Source organism: Canis lupus, chromosome X (assembly GCF_048164855.1).
Source record: "Canis lupus baileyi chromosome X, mCanLup2.hap1, whole genome shotgun sequence".
In the NCBI taxonomy this organism is placed as follows: Eukaryota; Metazoa; Chordata; class Mammalia; order Carnivora; family Canidae; genus Canis; species Canis lupus.
In genome coordinates, this window is record NC_132876.1 from 1,967,824 (window position 1) to 1,983,475 (window position 15,652).

Below are 15,652 nucleotides of genomic sequence, written 5' to 3' on the forward strand. Positions count from 1 at the left end.
GTGTCTCTCATGAATAAATAAATAAATAAATCTTTTTTTAAAAAAACTAAAAAAATAAAATAAAAGAACTAGGGACAGGACACCTGGATGGCTCAGCGGTTGAGTGTCTGCCTTTGACTTAAGCATGATCCCTGGGTCCTGGGATCAAGTCCCACATCAGGTTGTTCTCGGGGGGCCTGCTTCTCCCTCTGCCTGTGTCTCTGCCTCTCTCTCTCTCTGTCTCTCTGATGAGTAAATAAATAAATCTTTTAAAAAAAAAAAGAACTAGGGCGCCTGGGTGGGTGGCTCAGTCAGTTGAAAGTCTGCCTTTGGCCTAAGTTGTGATCGAGCCCCGCATTGGGCTTCCTGTTCAGCGGGGAATCTGTTTCTTCCTCTCCCTCTGCCTGCCACTCCCACTGCTTCGTGCTCGCATGCGCTCGCTCTCTGTCTGTCTCTCTCTCTCTGTCTCTCAAATAAATAAAATAAAAGAACTAAAATATTACAGATTGAATTAAAGGCCCTTTTATTCTTCATCTTAGGTGCTATTAAAAATTCATTTGTTAGACACTTAGGGTTTAAAAGGCAAATTTTGTTATGAATGTTTTATCACAATGAAAAACTTAAAAAAAAAAAAAACCAAAACAGTTCATTCAGGCCCAAGTCAAACTCTTGAGCGCAGCTGGGTCTCCTCTGTGGCTAGTATCAAAAAACTATGTTCTTCTCTCCTTGAACTTCTAGCCATGGATGTGGCTATAACCCCCATGTGTTCCTGGCCCAGGCTTTCCTGTCCTCAGTGGTACCACCATCCTTCCAGGCATTGGTGATAGTGCTTAACTCATCCCATCCCCTCACCCACACCAGGCTTTCCTCAGCTCTGTCACTCTACCTCCTGGTCATTTCCCAAATCCTCCACTGTCCCCACCCTGGGCCATGGGAGACCACTGAAGAGGCTTCTCACAGGTGCCCCCTGATTTCCACACAGCAAGTAGTGATCCTTTAAAGATAAGAGCTCTTGTCCCTTCCCCTGCCCAAGACTCCCCAGTAGCAATCTGACAAAGCCCTCCACATCCCCCTTGAGGCCGCTCTGCTGCCCAGAACCACCTTCTGGCACACAGCTGCATGATTCACCCCTTGCTTCTTGTAGGATTTTCTCTCTTTTCTCCCTCATTGTGATCCAGTCAGTTTGTTCTTTCAGATACTCACCTTGTCATGGTGTCATCTAGTGCAAGGAGTCCTTTTAGCCACCTCCTATGTCCTTTGACTTTCCCATCCTCTGTCCAAGCACTCCCCTGCCTTTCTGCCCTCACAGGCCACCGTAGAACCACAACCACCCACTTCTCCCAGGGCCAGCCTGGTTCCCTCCATGGATGCTGGACATGTTCCCTAACCCTGGGTGCCATATCAGGCCTTAAAATATGTCCCACCAAGGATATGCAGAGCAGTGTGGTCAGAGGTATTTGAAATAAATTTTCTCTTTGGTGTGGTATCAGTTTGATACATGGTTCAGTTTGTTTGTGTTTGCATTCAATACAGTAGGGTTTTGGTACTGTTTACTTTCTTTCTCATTTTGGTTATGTAAACTTTTATATGATTCAGAGAGGTCTTGCCTTGCGCCTATACCTTAGCTCGTTCCCACCCATCCTGGGACTAGGAAGTACTTCTTCCCTTGTTTCTCACGTGAAAGGCATCCTGTGATCTGTAGGAGATCCAGAGGTGCTCCTTCTCAGCCCTCTCAGGCTGCATGGCTCTCCATGCTATAGGCATGGCATCGTCCATTCAGTACGTCTTTGTTGGTAGCTCTATGAGTTGTATGCAGTACTGGGTCAGGAAAAATGATGCCGTTAACAAATAATATCATAGACTTAACTGTTTGGCATTTCTGGGGGTGTGTCTTTTTAGGGTAGAGTTCTAGAAGGGATTGACCTTGATGGCATCGACACCCTTGATTGTATCTAAGAGGCATTCCTGGGATATGTGGTTTGTACTTGACCTCATGGATGGTTAAACTATTTGGGGAATATAAATGAGTGTTCTGGAGAAACCAAACCTTTCCCATGGGTGCAGTGTTGTCTGCCGACTCCAGGACTATCCAGGTTCCAGGGAGTAGCCCTGGCCTTCAGCGGTGGCCCGTGGACTGTGTGGGAGTGGTCATTCCAGTTCATCTGCCACTCTGCTGCTGGCAAGCTCCCCTTCTCCCCTCTGTGTTGGGGGACTACAGGCTATAGGCCACACCAAGCTTCTCAGGATTCTTCCTCAATTCCTGCTGAAAGGCTAATAAGACTGTGATAATTGAAAACTAAGCTCTGTGCTGCAACAGATTAGAGACCCTCACTTTACAGCAAGAGAAGATCTCCTGTGGGCCGTGGGCTAAATCAGGGTCACCATGGCAGCCATGCTTTAGAGTCCTGAGCTGCTAAAGGATGACCCAGGATAGGGAGGAACTCAGGGACAAGCCTGTCTCCCAACCCCTGACCTGAGCTGTTCAGAAAAGGCATGTTCTCATGGTGCCAAGAGTCCTGATACTAACCCACCTTTGGCAGCTTACTGACATCATTTGAGTCTGGTTTCCAGTACATACCACAGTGCCTCCATTGGAGTCTCCACAGTGTGAACAAGGGGGTTGCTTGGGGTAGACTGGCCATGAGGCAGTGACCAGTGCTGACACGAGCCACATGGGACAGGGCAGCTCTAGGGCTTAGATATCAAGGGCAGGAATAGTCTCATTCTCTTCTAGACTGAATTGCTGAGAGACCAGCAGATGGCTGGTTCCAAGCCTCCCCAGCGTGGGTGGTGTTCCTGCCCTCTTAGCCCTGCTTTAAGAACACCACGGGCGGACTGATTCCAGGGTCCAGGGCCTTTCCAGTGCACACAAGGAAGGGACCCTACCAGGTGGAGCCAAAATAGCAGGAAGGAGCTGCTCTGTCAGTGTGAAAGCATAAGGAGGTGCCCACCCTGGAGTGGGGAGGGTGCTCTTCTGTGCCTTTGTCCTTGCTCTCCCCTTCTACTGGTTGAGTGTAAGGCAGTCATGGCTTGTAAAGGAATGTCTGATAATAAAAGTTTAGCAGACCTGGGGTGCCTTCTCCTCACTCCAGAACCCTGGGCAGCAGTTTCTGGTTGCCCGAGTTGGCTAGTGTTTATATGGTGCTTTTGTGACTTTTCTTCCTCTGGGGTGTTGGTGCCTATTACCAAGATGAGGAAACTAAGGCACGGAATGTTGAGGTCACTTGCTCAGGTCCATGTTTAGAAGTTGCCAAGTCAGAATTTGAGCTCAGGTTGGGCTGGCTCCAAACCTGTGTGTTTTCTCCACAGCACTGTGCTGTGCCTTATCTCCCAAGGGGGTAGTGCTAGGCTCTGCCACCATCAGTAAGTTGCATCGTGCTCCCTGACTGTTTTATCAAGCACACATTTGAGAAAACTTACAATACAGAAGCTATACTAACACCCAAGCCAGGTCTTTCGTGAAGAGGAGCCCTGGCCACATTTTGGGTGGGCAGCTCCCTCTCCAGTAGTCAAGGGCCTCTTGTCAGCCATGAAGTCTAGAGACTGTTGGGCACAGCTTGTAAAGTGGCCTCTTCCGAGGCAGTACACTGAGAAGCCACCTAGTGTTTCTACCCAGAAAAATGCCGCTCATTCTCCTGCTTGTTAGGAGTGGGACTTGGGACAGAAGGACTCAGAGTGGTCACAGTGCAGGTAGGGTAAAGCCCAAAGCCCCCAAAGAAATCTTTGAAGGAGAAAGGCATCAGGATCTGGGTGAGCATCGGTGGGGCAGCCCTGTCTCTCAGAGCCCTGCCTGTGCTGGGGTGCCCCAAACCCGCCATTGCTTACTTTTTCTACAAATCGGTGTGTTCCCTGTGATACTTACATACTTATTTAACACTTCAGGGAAGAAAAGTCAGAAGACCAGGATCTCCAGGGCCTCAAGGACAAACCCCTGAAATTTAAAAAGGTGAAGAAAGAGAAGAAAGAAGACAAAGAGGGCAAGCATGAGCCCCTGCAGCCACCGGCTCACCACTCTGCTGAACCAGCAGAGGCAGGCAAAGCGGAGACCTCAGAAGGGTCAGGCTCAGCCCCAGCTGTCCCGGAAGCTTCTGCCTCCCCCAAACAGCGACGCTCTATCATTCGTGACCGGGGACCCATGTATGACGACCCCACTCTGCCTGAAGGTTGGACCCGAAAGCTTAAACAAAGGAAATCTGGCCGCTCCGCTGGGAAGTATGATGTGTATTTGATCAAGTAAGTAAGGGCAACTCCTGTCTCTACAAAGCAGGGAAGGCTGGGTGGGCAGGAGGCTGGGGCCAGGTGCTGAGAAACTAATGGGGATCCCTTAGAGTGGCAGCTCTTTTTTTACTCGATGATCAGGAAAATGTGTGTATATCACCCATCTTGGGCTGGGGGTGGCTTCAATAATGAACACCACTTGCAGACCCCTCCAGGTATGTTTCAAATGACTGTGTACAGAGTTCACCGCCCTGAGTGTGACTTTACCCCACCAGCCCTTGAGGTCTTGTCTGGAGATGGCATCGCAGTAGGGCCTACCCAGGGCCACAGTGAGGACACAAGAAAGAGAGGTCGCCTGAGAAACATTGAGGACACAAGGCCCTGCCCAGGCTGGTCCCAGAGGCCACAGGACCTGCCATGTGTAGTGGCCTGTGCTTGGAAGGCAAGCAGGGCTCTCTGGGTTCCTCTCATTTCCCAGCTGGGAAACATCCAGCTGATGGGCTCTTCTCAGAACCTGTTAAACAACTCTTCTTTCTGTCAGTCATTCCGTGACTTGGCTTCATGACCCAGAAGAAGTAGGAGTTCAGAGGGCTCAGTCTACTCTCTGAATCATGTTGGGAAAGGTGAGCTCTCTGACAGGGCCTCTGGGGACACATTGGTGTCTCTTCATGTGCCTTTCCAACTGTCATTGGTGCATTTGTCCAGCTTTGAGCTGGTCATTGGGCATTTTCTATTGAAACAGTGTAATTCCCAAGCCAGAGCTTCAGAGAAGGACTGAATAAATACATTTCAGTTCTGGCCCTTAGATGATCCAGAAAAGATAAACAGTTTATTTGCAGACATCCTCATTTGATCGCAACAACTCTGAGAAGGGTGAACAAAAAGCATTATCCTACTGACAGATGAGGAAACCGATCCCAGAGAGGCTAAGCAGCATGCCCAGGTTCAGACAGAGAGGAGTGCTTTACTTACTGACTGGGCCCAGGCACCAACCAGCAGAATGCCTGCCCCTCAGCCTTCTGGCTCAAGCGGGTCTCCAGGCCAGGCCCCTTTGGGAGCCAGAGGAGGGGCCTTGGTGGTAGGCGGATCCTCAGGGGCAATAGCTGCAGAGCAGCTGACACCCAGCTGTTCTTGTCACTGGAGCACACCCTGTGGGTGCTCTCCGCCGCCCAGCAACCCAGTTGCTTTGTGTGTGACCATGCCCCTCTAATTTCAGCCCATTTTGGCTTTTCTCTAATGTGACTCTCATTGAATAGTATCATCAGGCAGGTCAATTGCAGAACGTCCTGTCACAGAATTCAGCACATTCTTCCTGCCCCATCTTTGTACATTAGCGGGGAAGCTTCTAATCGTTCTTTGTGTCTCTCCATTTGTTCCCACAGTCCCCAGGGAAAAGCCTTTCGCTCTAAAGTGGAGTTGATTGCGTACTTCGAAAAGGTAGGCGACACCTCCCTGGACCCTAATGATTTTGACTTCACGGTAACTGGGAGAGGGAGCCCCTCCCGGCGAGAGCAGAAACCACCTAAGAAGCCCAAATCTCCCAAAGCTCCAGGAACTGGCAGAGGTCGGGGACGCCCCAAAGGGAGCGGCACTGCGAGACCCAAGGCAGCAACATCAGAGGGTGTGCAGGTGAAAAGGGTCCTGGAGAAAAGTCCCGGGAAGCTGCTCGTCAAGATGCCTTTTCAAGCTTCGCCCGGGAGCAAGGCTGAAGGGGGCGGGGCCACCACGTCAGCCCAGGTCATGGTTATCAAACGCCCAGGCCGGAAGCGAAAAGCGGAGGCTGACCCCCAGGCCATTCCCAAGAAGCGGGGCCGAAAGCCAGGCAGTGTGGTGGCAGCTGCCGCCGCAGAGGCCAAAAAGAAAGCCGTGAAGGAGTCTTCCATCCGGTCCGTGCAGGAGACTGTGCTCCCCATCAAGAAGCGCAAGACTCGGGAGACGGTCAGCATTGAGGTGAAGGAGGTGGTGAAGCCCCTGCTGGTGTCCACCCTCGGCGAGAAGAGTGGAAAGGGACTGAAGACCTGCAAGAGCCCCGGACGGAAAAGCAAGGAGAGCAGCCCGAAGGGGCGCAGCAGCAGCGCCTCCTCACCCCCCAAGAAGGAGCACCACCACCATCACCACCACTCAGAGCCCCCGAAGGCACCCGCGCCGCTGCTTCCGCCCCCGCCCCCTCCCCCACCTGAGCCCCAGAGCTCCGAGGACCCCGCCAGCCCCCCTGAGCCCCAGGACTTGAGCAGCGGCGTCTGCAAAGAGGAGAAGATGGCGAGAGGAGGCTCGCTGGAGAGCGACGGCTGCCCCAAGGAGCCAGCTAAGACTCAGCCCACGGTCGCGACCGCCGCCACGGCCGCAGACAAGTACAAACACCGAGGGGAGGGAGAGCGCAAAGACATTGTTTCATCCTCCATGCCAAGGCCAAACAGAGAGGAGCCTGTGGACAGCCGGACGCCCGTGACCGAGAGAGTTAGCTGACTTTACACAGAGCGGATTGCAAAGCAAACCAACAAGAATAAAGGCAGCTGTTGTCTCTTCTCCTTATGGGTAGGGCTCTGACAAAGCTTCCCGATTAACTGAAATAAAAAATATTTTTTTTTCTTTCAGTAAACTTAGAGTTTCGTGGCTTCAGGGTGGGAGTAGTTGGAGCATTGGGATGTTTTTCTTACCGACAAGCACAGTCAGGTTGAAGACCTAACCAGGGCCAGAAGTAGCTTTGCACTTTTCTAAACTAGGCTCCTTCAACAAGGCTTGCTGCAGATACTACTGACCAGACAAGCTGTTGACCAGGCTTCTTAGGGTATGCCTGCACCTCCCCTCCCACCCAGACCTCCCCCCACCCCCCATGTGCTCATTAGGGACAGAGAGTGGTTGAGAGGACACTCCCAGTCTCAGCTCTCCTCTCCTCCCGCCCTGCCCCACCCCCATCCCCCCAGCTCCTCCACCTTCCCCATCCCTACCCACATTGGGACAAGGAGGTGTGAGGCAGGAGAGACAGTTGGATTCTTTAGAGAAAAAGACAGAGATGGCCAGTGGCTACAGCCTGTGTGATCTCACCCATGGTGGCACAAATCTGGCCCCACGCCAGCCCCAATCCAAAACTGACTAGGACATTTCACAGGACAGGGAAGTAGTACCTGTTCACTCCAGTTCTGGCATGGCTAGGAGGGAGTCAGTCCTTTGAGCTGCTGGGTGTAGACTGGCCTGAGCCAGAGGAGAGGATGGCCGAGGGCCGTTCTCCAGTGGGTGGCGAGAGAGAGAGAGAGAGAGAGAGAGGCCGTGGAAGCAACGGGACAAGGCGTAGGCAGGCTGGCCCCGGGCTCCTGGGCTCCTCCGGGTGGCACAGAGCAGTGGGGCTCATGGAATTCCTAGTTGCTCAGAGCAGTCTGTGACTGGTAGGTAGAGGCCTAGTGGACAGGTTGGGGGGCCAGGGGGAAGTAGGGGAAAATGTTCTTCCAAAACTTTCCAATTCTACTCCTTTAGGGACAGCTTAGAACTATTTGCACTATTGAGTCTTCATGTTCCCACTTCAAAACAAACATGCTCTGAGAGCAAACTGGCTTGAATTGGTGACACTTTGTCCCTCAAGCCACCAGACATGACGGTGTTTAGAACTACCTGGATCTGTATATACCTGCGCTTGTTTTAAAGTGGGCTCAGCACATAGGGTTCCCACGAAGCTCCGAAACTCTAAGTGTTTGCTGCAATTTTATAAGGACTTCCTGATTGGTTTCTCTTCTGTCCTTCCATCTCTGCCTTCTTTCATCCATCCTTTCATTTCTTCCCCTCCTCGTTCATCCCTTCTGTACCAGGCACCCACAGTTCCAAGCTTTACCTGAGCTGATGCTGGTCAGCTCAGGCCCCCAGATCTCACCCTGCCCTTGGCCTTCCCACTGCCAGCCCTAGCCCCGACCCAGCCCATTCTGAGGCCTGAGGAAAACCCGGGCTCTGCTGAGTCCACCTGGCCCTAGCACCCTGGCCTCTCCGAAGGGCAAGAGAGCAGCAAGATCTTGCTCTCTGAGGGAGCTCCCTTCCCTGGTCAGACCCTGGATTCTGGGCCTTCTCGACCTTCTATCCAAGAAAAGCAAGCAGGAGAAGTTGGACAGATTTGGATTTGGAAGCTGAGGGTAGCACAGAGGCCCCCATGGCCTGCCATAGTCACCGAGTAGCCCAGCCCTGACCTTGACCTCGCCAGGCCCAGCCAGCACAGTGCAGTGCAATGGGGCGGCAGGTGGGAAGAAATGCAGACGCCCCAGACCTGAGCTGGGACGGGCACCTAGACCCCTGGCCCCTCGGCTCCTCCTATAAGTTAACCATGAGTTCTTTTCTGATGGAAAATGCCTGGCTTTTGCTTGCTGGAGACTGGGTGAGGCCAGCATATCACACATCTCCACATCTGTGCCAGGGGAATGGTGTGGGGGCCGAGAGGCTTGGGTTTGCTATGGGTGTTCATTGATCAATCTCCACTTAGGACCCCATCCTGTCATTCTGTGTTCAGGAAGTCCTTATCTAGCTGCATATCTTCATCATATTGGTATATCCTTTTCTGTGTTTACAGAGATGTCTCTTATATCTAAATCTGTCCAACTGAGAAGTACCTTATCAAAGTAGCAAATGAGACAGCAGTCTTATGCTTCCAGAAACACCCACAAGCACGTCCCATGCGAGCTGCTGCCATGAACTGTCAAGTGCGTGTTGTCTCGTGTATTTCAGTTATTGTCCCCTGGCTTCCTTATTGCGGTGTAACCATGAAGGAGTGAAACATCCTAAAAACCGTCTAGCACTTCCTTGCCAGTCCTTAGTGATCAGGAACCATAGTTGACAGTTCCAATCAGTAGCTTAAGAAAAAAAAAACACGTTTGTCTCTTCCGGAATGGTTAGAAGCAAGGGAGTTTGCCCCCATTCTGTTTGCAGAATCATAGTTGGCCTTTGTAGCATTTTTGTACCCATTTCCTTATGCTGCAAAAGCAAGTCCCACACCAGACCTGCTCTGCTGTTGACCCTCTGGGCTTCACTGCTGACTCCTCCCCAGGAAAGGAAGGGGGGTCGGAGGAGGGGGCGAGTCCTTCAGGACCCCTCTTCCTTCAAGGACAAAAGGCTCCTGACCCCAAAGTGGCCTGTCACTCCTGGCACCCACAAAGGATGCCTAGCCACACGAGTACAGTGTCCGGCCAGTTTGCCATGGAGACACCGGCCGTTTTGGTCTGTTGGGTTTTTATCCATTACACTTAGCCCAATGGAATGTGACTCCCGGAACCGGTGTCAAGAGCTGGCCTCTCCATCAGCTCAGTACCATCTGGTCCTGGGAAGAGGAGTGCAGGGCCCTCCATGCCCCCCTTTCACCTGTGACCATTCAGGGGCTGACCGGGCATTGGTGGTTGAGCACATCATTTCAAGTGTCATTTTCTCTCGGCCTGTCCTGACCTGCAGCCCCTGAGGCTCCATAGGGTTTTCTCTCCTTACGCCCTTTCTTCCACATTCCCTCTTCTTCACCTAATAAAGGCATCACAAGTAAGTCACCATTAAGCAGGTCGCCTTGGTGGTTTGTTCCCCTGGCAGGCAGGGGCTCTGCAGCTGCCGTGCCACCCGTGTCCTGGGTCGGGTTGACAGGAGTTTGGAGTGAAAGCCAGGCAGTGGGGTTCTCACCAGCTGTATCCAGCCCAGTTTGGGGGTGTGACCTCGATTTTGTGTGTACTTGAACATCACGAAGATGGCGGGCATCTTTTAGGGACTGTGTGAAGAATATAGAAATTGACCCACAGCTCTCAGACACCTGTTCGCCTAGGTCACACAGTCCCTTTCAGTCTCTCCAGCCCTCGTTCTAGTTGGTAGTCACTACCTCCTCTCCCAACAGAATGCTGTATGTCCTCGAGCTCCTCTCACAATGCCCTGCTCTGCCCTGCCCATTGGTGGGCCTGCCCTAACCAGTGCAGTTGCTGGCCTTGACATGGCAGTGAATCAGGGCACTAAGCCACAGCCAGGCTCTCAGACCGCTCCCTTCTGCTGCTGCTGCTGCATTCCCGTGTCAGAAGGCACAGGCGACACCTAGAAATGCCCCGTTCCCCAGTCCATCAGTGCCAAACTACCCAAGGACCTCAGCCCCCTCCACTCCCTGGAAGGTGAAAGCCATGGTGGCGGCCCAGCAACACTGGCTACAGTCAGCACCTGGCTTCTACCCTTGAGGTCCCATGCAGGTGCGGGCAACACTGTTCAGGGGCACCATTCCAGGTGAGAGGCCACAGACTGTGGCACCAGCACCCAGAGCAGCCCCAAGTTGTTCCCTGTCCCTCTGCCCAGCTTTTCATTGCTGTGATGGGGATCATGAAAGAAGGGACTAGCCTGAAACAAACTGCCATGTTTGATGGGGAAGGAGTTTCTTTAGCTGACAGGACCTCTGGATCTAAGTAACTTAATAAGCAGCCGAAGCGCATGAGGGAGCAGAAGGTATGACGTGAACTCACCAGGTGGGGCCCACTGGATCTTGCAGAGCCGAAGTGGGGCCTGGCAGCCGAGCTCTGTGCCCCATTTCCAGAGCATTTCCTTCCAGCTCTCTGGGCTGATGGAGCCAGGGAGGGTCACAGGTGCCGGTCTTGGAGAAGCCTTTTTCACCTCCTTTCCCAGCCAGTAGCCCCAAATTGTTGTTCCCTGATGGGAGTTTTACGCACAGATTTTAGGACTGATGGCCCGGACCTCAGGAAGCAAGCTGTGTCTAAGAGCCCTGTGGGCGTTTGCGTAGCCAGATCCCAGAGTCCGGGCTCATGGTGTTGGGGGTGGGGGGCAAGCATGGCAGCGTCGCCCAGCCTGTGGTAGAGCCCCGCTCCCGTGCCCCTGTGGCCCCACCATGTCGCGTTCCTGCTCTTACTCTGTCCTCTGTAAGGGCCCCCACCTTTGCTCTCTTCATCAGTAAACTCGTCCACTCTGGAGGGGTTTGTTGAGTCTCCATTTTTGCGTCTTTGTCTTTTAGATACCGTATCAATCTTTAGAAAAGGCATAGTCTAATTGTTATATATAGCTAGGATACTGCCTCCCCCAGGGTCTCAAGTTACATATTAAAGAAGAAAAAAAGTGAACACTGAAACCCGTTCTCAACAATTCAGAAGGAAAACCTAGAAAACATTTGGCAGAAAATTACATTTCAATGTTTCTGAATGAATAAGAGCAAGCTTTTGCAAAAATGCTGATCTAAAAATATTTGGAGTTTGGCCTGACATGTGGTGAGTGGTACAGGAAAAGGGGAATCCAGCCTGAAGCTGCTGGATCTGAGACTCGGGGCCATCCTAGCATTGGCGAGCCCCCTGTCCTGTGGGGCCGCCTGCCTGGTCCCCAAGCTGTAGGAGCCCAGCGCTTGGTGTGGGAAGTAGCATCAACCAGTGGCTCCCAAGATCTGCGACGTTCTCACTACCCAGCACCACCTGTTTCTTGCTCCTTTCACATCTCGACAGGACATTCCCCAAGTGCTGATTTTTTTTTTTTTTCGGGAAAAAGGGAGTTCTAACTAGGGCCCAGGCAACTAGGAAGGTGAGGGTAAAGTCCCCCTTTTGGCCTTTGCCGGTCCCCCGAGGACATCCCCTGCTCTGCTCTCCTAGGGGCCCAGGGCCTGGGTGAAGTGGTGCTCCCGTCTGCGCTCAGGGGTGAAGACAGAGGCCCGAGCACTCACTGTGGTGTGTGTCCCCCTCGCCCCTCACCAGCGAGAGCCCCTGGGCCAGAGGGAGGGCAGGCACAAGGAAGGGTGCTGGGCAGAACCGAGACCCTCACGAGGGGAAGCCCGGCCTTTGAGTCTGAGAGCATTAGGGAAACCTGCAAATTGCCTTTGCTCCCCTAGCCCCCCCTCCTAGCTTACGTTTCCTCAGGTCCTCAGCAGCGAGAGACAATGAGATGAAAAGGCCAAGAGGTTTGGCTCCTGCTCACTGCTAGTCCCTCTCCTTTCAGTGTTTGTGTGTCCAGTGACAAAGGTGTTCTTCCTGGTGACCCTGAGCATACCCAGTATCTTCTAGACTGTACGCGTAGGCCTGCTTGGTCTCCTCTCTCCTGGGCTTTGATTTTGCTTTTTAGCTTTGCTTTTAGTTTCTCTGTCCCTTTTATTTAATGCACCAACTAGACACACAGAGCAGTTGAATTTTTATATATATATCTGTATATTGCACAATTATAAACTCATTTTGCTTGTGGCTCCACACACACACACAAAAGATCTGTTAAAATTATACCTGTTGCTTAATTACAATATTTCTGATAACCATAGCATAGGACAAGGGAAAATAAAAAAACAAAAAAAACAAAAACAAAAAAACACAAAAAAACAAAAAACAAAAAAAACTACAAACCTGTCTGCTGGTCACTTCTTCTGTCCAAGCAGATCCGTGGTCTTTCCTCGCTTCTCTCAAGGGCTTCCCTGTGCCAAGCGAAGGAGGCTCCAGACAGCATCCGGGTTTTGCACTGTTTCTCCCATGCTTGTGAGAGAGGTCCCAGGATGCTGGTGCAAGACAGTTCACCTCAACGGGTGGGTTGAAGAGCGCTTCCTTGCCCTGGCAAAGTCTGGAATGTAGTTGGTACCACCTGGCCCCCTTCGACCTCTGGGTGGGGCAGCTGGAGTCCACGGGGGAGGGGGATGGCCTGACCCCACCCCCAGCCCTCCCAGTGACCCAGTCACAGTGCTCATGTATGGAGAGTCAGCTCAGCAGGCCTCCCCACCAGTAGGGCTTCCACTTGGCTGAGGCTGGAGGGCAGATGGGAGGCCTGTCACATCTCACATCTCAGAATGTGTGAGCTGCACAGGTAGACCCCAGGGACCCCAGAACCACATACAACAGTCCACTGGGTCCCCTCTAGGAGGTAGCAAAGACTCCAGAAACCTCCCTTTCTCTCCTCCCCGTCCTACGAGTAACTGCATTTGCTTTTGTAATTCTTAATGAGCAATATCTGCTAGAGTTTAGCCGTAACAGTTCTTTTCGATCGTTTTTTTTAAGTAATTAAAAAAAACACCAAAAAAAAAAAAACCCAGAAACTTGTTCTTCCAAAGCAGAGAGCATTATAATCACCAGGGCCAAAAGCTTCCCTCCCTGCATCATTACTTCTGAGGCCTGAACCAAAAGAGAAACGCTCATAAGCCCTTTGGGTAGCCAGGCTACCCGTGGGCCCCTCGGAGGACCTGGGCTGGGGCAGCCTCTGGGCCCAGCGTGGGGCCCGCTCCAGCCTGCGCTCAGTATTAGCGATGGGTCACGTCGTCCTTTCCCACCCAGCCTGGGACGGGGGCAGAGGAGGCGAGGAGGCTGTTGCTGCTGCTGTTTGCCACTAACAGGTGGGTGTCCACATGTGTCCACGTGCGTGCTTTCTGACGGAAGTGTGAAATCAGCGCCCAAGTTAGCCTCACCCAGTGACCTCTCGCCCGCCTGGACGGAGCAGGGCCCACCCAGTTGAGTGTTTCTGGGGAGCTGGACGGTGGAGTGCGAAAGGCTTGCAGAACTTGAAGCCTGCTCCTTCCCTTGCTACCAAGGCCTCCTTTTCCGTTTGATTTGTCACTGCTTCAATCAATAACGGCCGCTCCAGAGTCAGTAGTTGATGAATATATGACCAAATATCACCAGGACTGTTACTCAATGTGTGCCGAGCCCGTTCCTCGCGCTGGGCTCCCGTGTACCCGGACACTGTAACGTGTGCTGTGTTTGCTCTCCTCCCCTTCTCCCTCATCCTTCCATCGTTTTTCTGGGGTTTTTCTGTTTGGGTTTGGTTTGGTTTTTTATTTCTCCTTTTGTGTTCCAAACATGAGGTTCTCTCTACTGGTCCTCTTAACTGTGGTGTTGAGGCTTATATTTGTGTAATTTTTGGTGGGTGAAAGGAAATTTGCTAAGTAAATCTCTTCTGTGTTTGAACTGAAGTCTGTATTGTAACCATGTTTAAAGTAATTGTTCCAGAGACAAATGCTTCTAGACACCTTTTCTTTACAAACAAACGAATTTGGAGGGAGGGGATGGTGACCAAGATGAGAGGGGCTGTCCTTTTTCCCCAGGAGGGGAGATTCGAAGAGATGACCCCTGCCCAGACCAACCAGATGCCACCCAAAGAAGTTAAGCCTAAGCCAACGGACCAAATAGCTGATGTGTTGCCATTTTCAAAGTCAGAGCAAAACCAGGTTTGGTTCCACCCAGTGGATTCTGTTGCCTTCCCCCCCCCCCCCGAGATTATTAGCATCATCCTTCTTTTTAAAGCCAGACCAGGTTGATGTTCCTTTGAAGGGAGACAGGAGGGGTGCAAGCAGAGCCGACCTTGTGTCCGCGGGAGGAAGATAGGGCAGGCCTGAGGAGCAGAGCTCAGACGAAGGGTGGTCATCTCCCTGGAGACCTCTGCTGTGGCCACAGGTCAGTGTATGTTGACAGGGCAGACTGGCCCCTCTCCACCTGACGCAGCGCTTCCTGGACAGGCCAGGTGGTGGGCATTACCGTTCAGCACACGCCCATCACATCCCACCCAGTACCATCCCAGAGTACATCCAACATTGACATGACCTCTAGATTCTTCACCATCCTGGGTGATAGGACGACGGTGGAGGAGGTGCACTCTCTTTGCCGTCCTCTGACCCCCAGGAAAATCTGAGCGTGAGAAACCCCCCATCCCTTCCCTTAGCAAAACCAGATACTTCTGAGCAAAGCCGTTACCCCCACCAGACATTGTTTTGGGCTCACAGAACAGGGACAGATGTGTGCTCCCTTAGCACCCAGCCCCCCCCCCCAAAAGGCGAAGACAATGCTGAGTGTCATGACTATTTGCACATGGGTTTAGTATCAGGAAGGAACCAGGCAGGGTAGCTGTCCCCTCCTGAGTCACAGTGACCCCGGCCACCCTGGACCGAGGGTGGGAGAGAGGCGTGTGTGGGACAGGGAGCAGCCCAGGACAGACTTGGCTAGAGATGTCTCCAAAGCCCTCCATCACATTCACCTTCAGTTTTTGTGTTTTGGGACAATTACTTTAGAAAATAAGTAGGTCGTTTTAAAAACAAAAAATATTGATTGCTTTTTTGTAGTGTTCAAAAAAAAGGTTCTTTGTGTATAGCCAAATGACTGAAAGCACTGATATATTTAAAAACAAAAGGCAATTTATTAAGGAAATTTGTACCATTTCAGTAAACCTGTCTGAATGTACCTGTATACGTTTCAAAAACACCCCCCCACTGAATCCCTGTAACCTATTTATTATATAAAGAGTTTGCCTTATAAATTTACATAAAAATGTCCGTTTGTGTCTTTTGTTGTAAAATCAAGTGATTTTTTCATAAGGTTCTTTTACTATTTGAAAAGATGGGCAGCACGCAGTTTTATTTTATTTTTGTAAGTTTTTTAATACGTGTGAAAGCAAAGAATACTCAGCATGCCTTTCTAAGTGACGCGTTTGCACCTTTTGTTGGGAAGTACTGTATCCTGTGCTGTTAGCATTCTCGATAAATCTCTCTGTGAAAGTGACTCAAGGTCTGGGC

General features: G+C 51.6%; 1 protein-coding gene across 5 annotated transcripts in view; it reads left to right on the top strand.

Annotated features, from left to right (window-relative positions):
- MECP2 (methyl-CpG binding protein 2) overlaps positions 1 to 15,638 on the top strand; it is a 68,592-nt gene extending 52,954 nt beyond the window's left edge. For 4 of the 5 annotated variants that reach the window (XM_072815940.1, XM_072815941.1, XM_072815942.1 and 1 more), the window contains 2 exons: positions 3,862 to 4,212; positions 5,580 to 15,638. In XM_072815940.1, coding sequence (XP_072672041.1) covers positions 3,862 to 4,212; positions 5,580 to 6,663 — 1,435 coding nt within the window. In that variant the 3' untranslated portion in view covers positions 6,664 to 15,638. The remainder of the gene's footprint in view (positions 1 to 3,861; positions 4,213 to 5,579) is intronic. The other variant, XM_072815945.1, reaches the window with a different exon arrangement.
- The last annotated feature ends 14 nt before the right edge of the window (positions 15,639 to 15,652 follow it).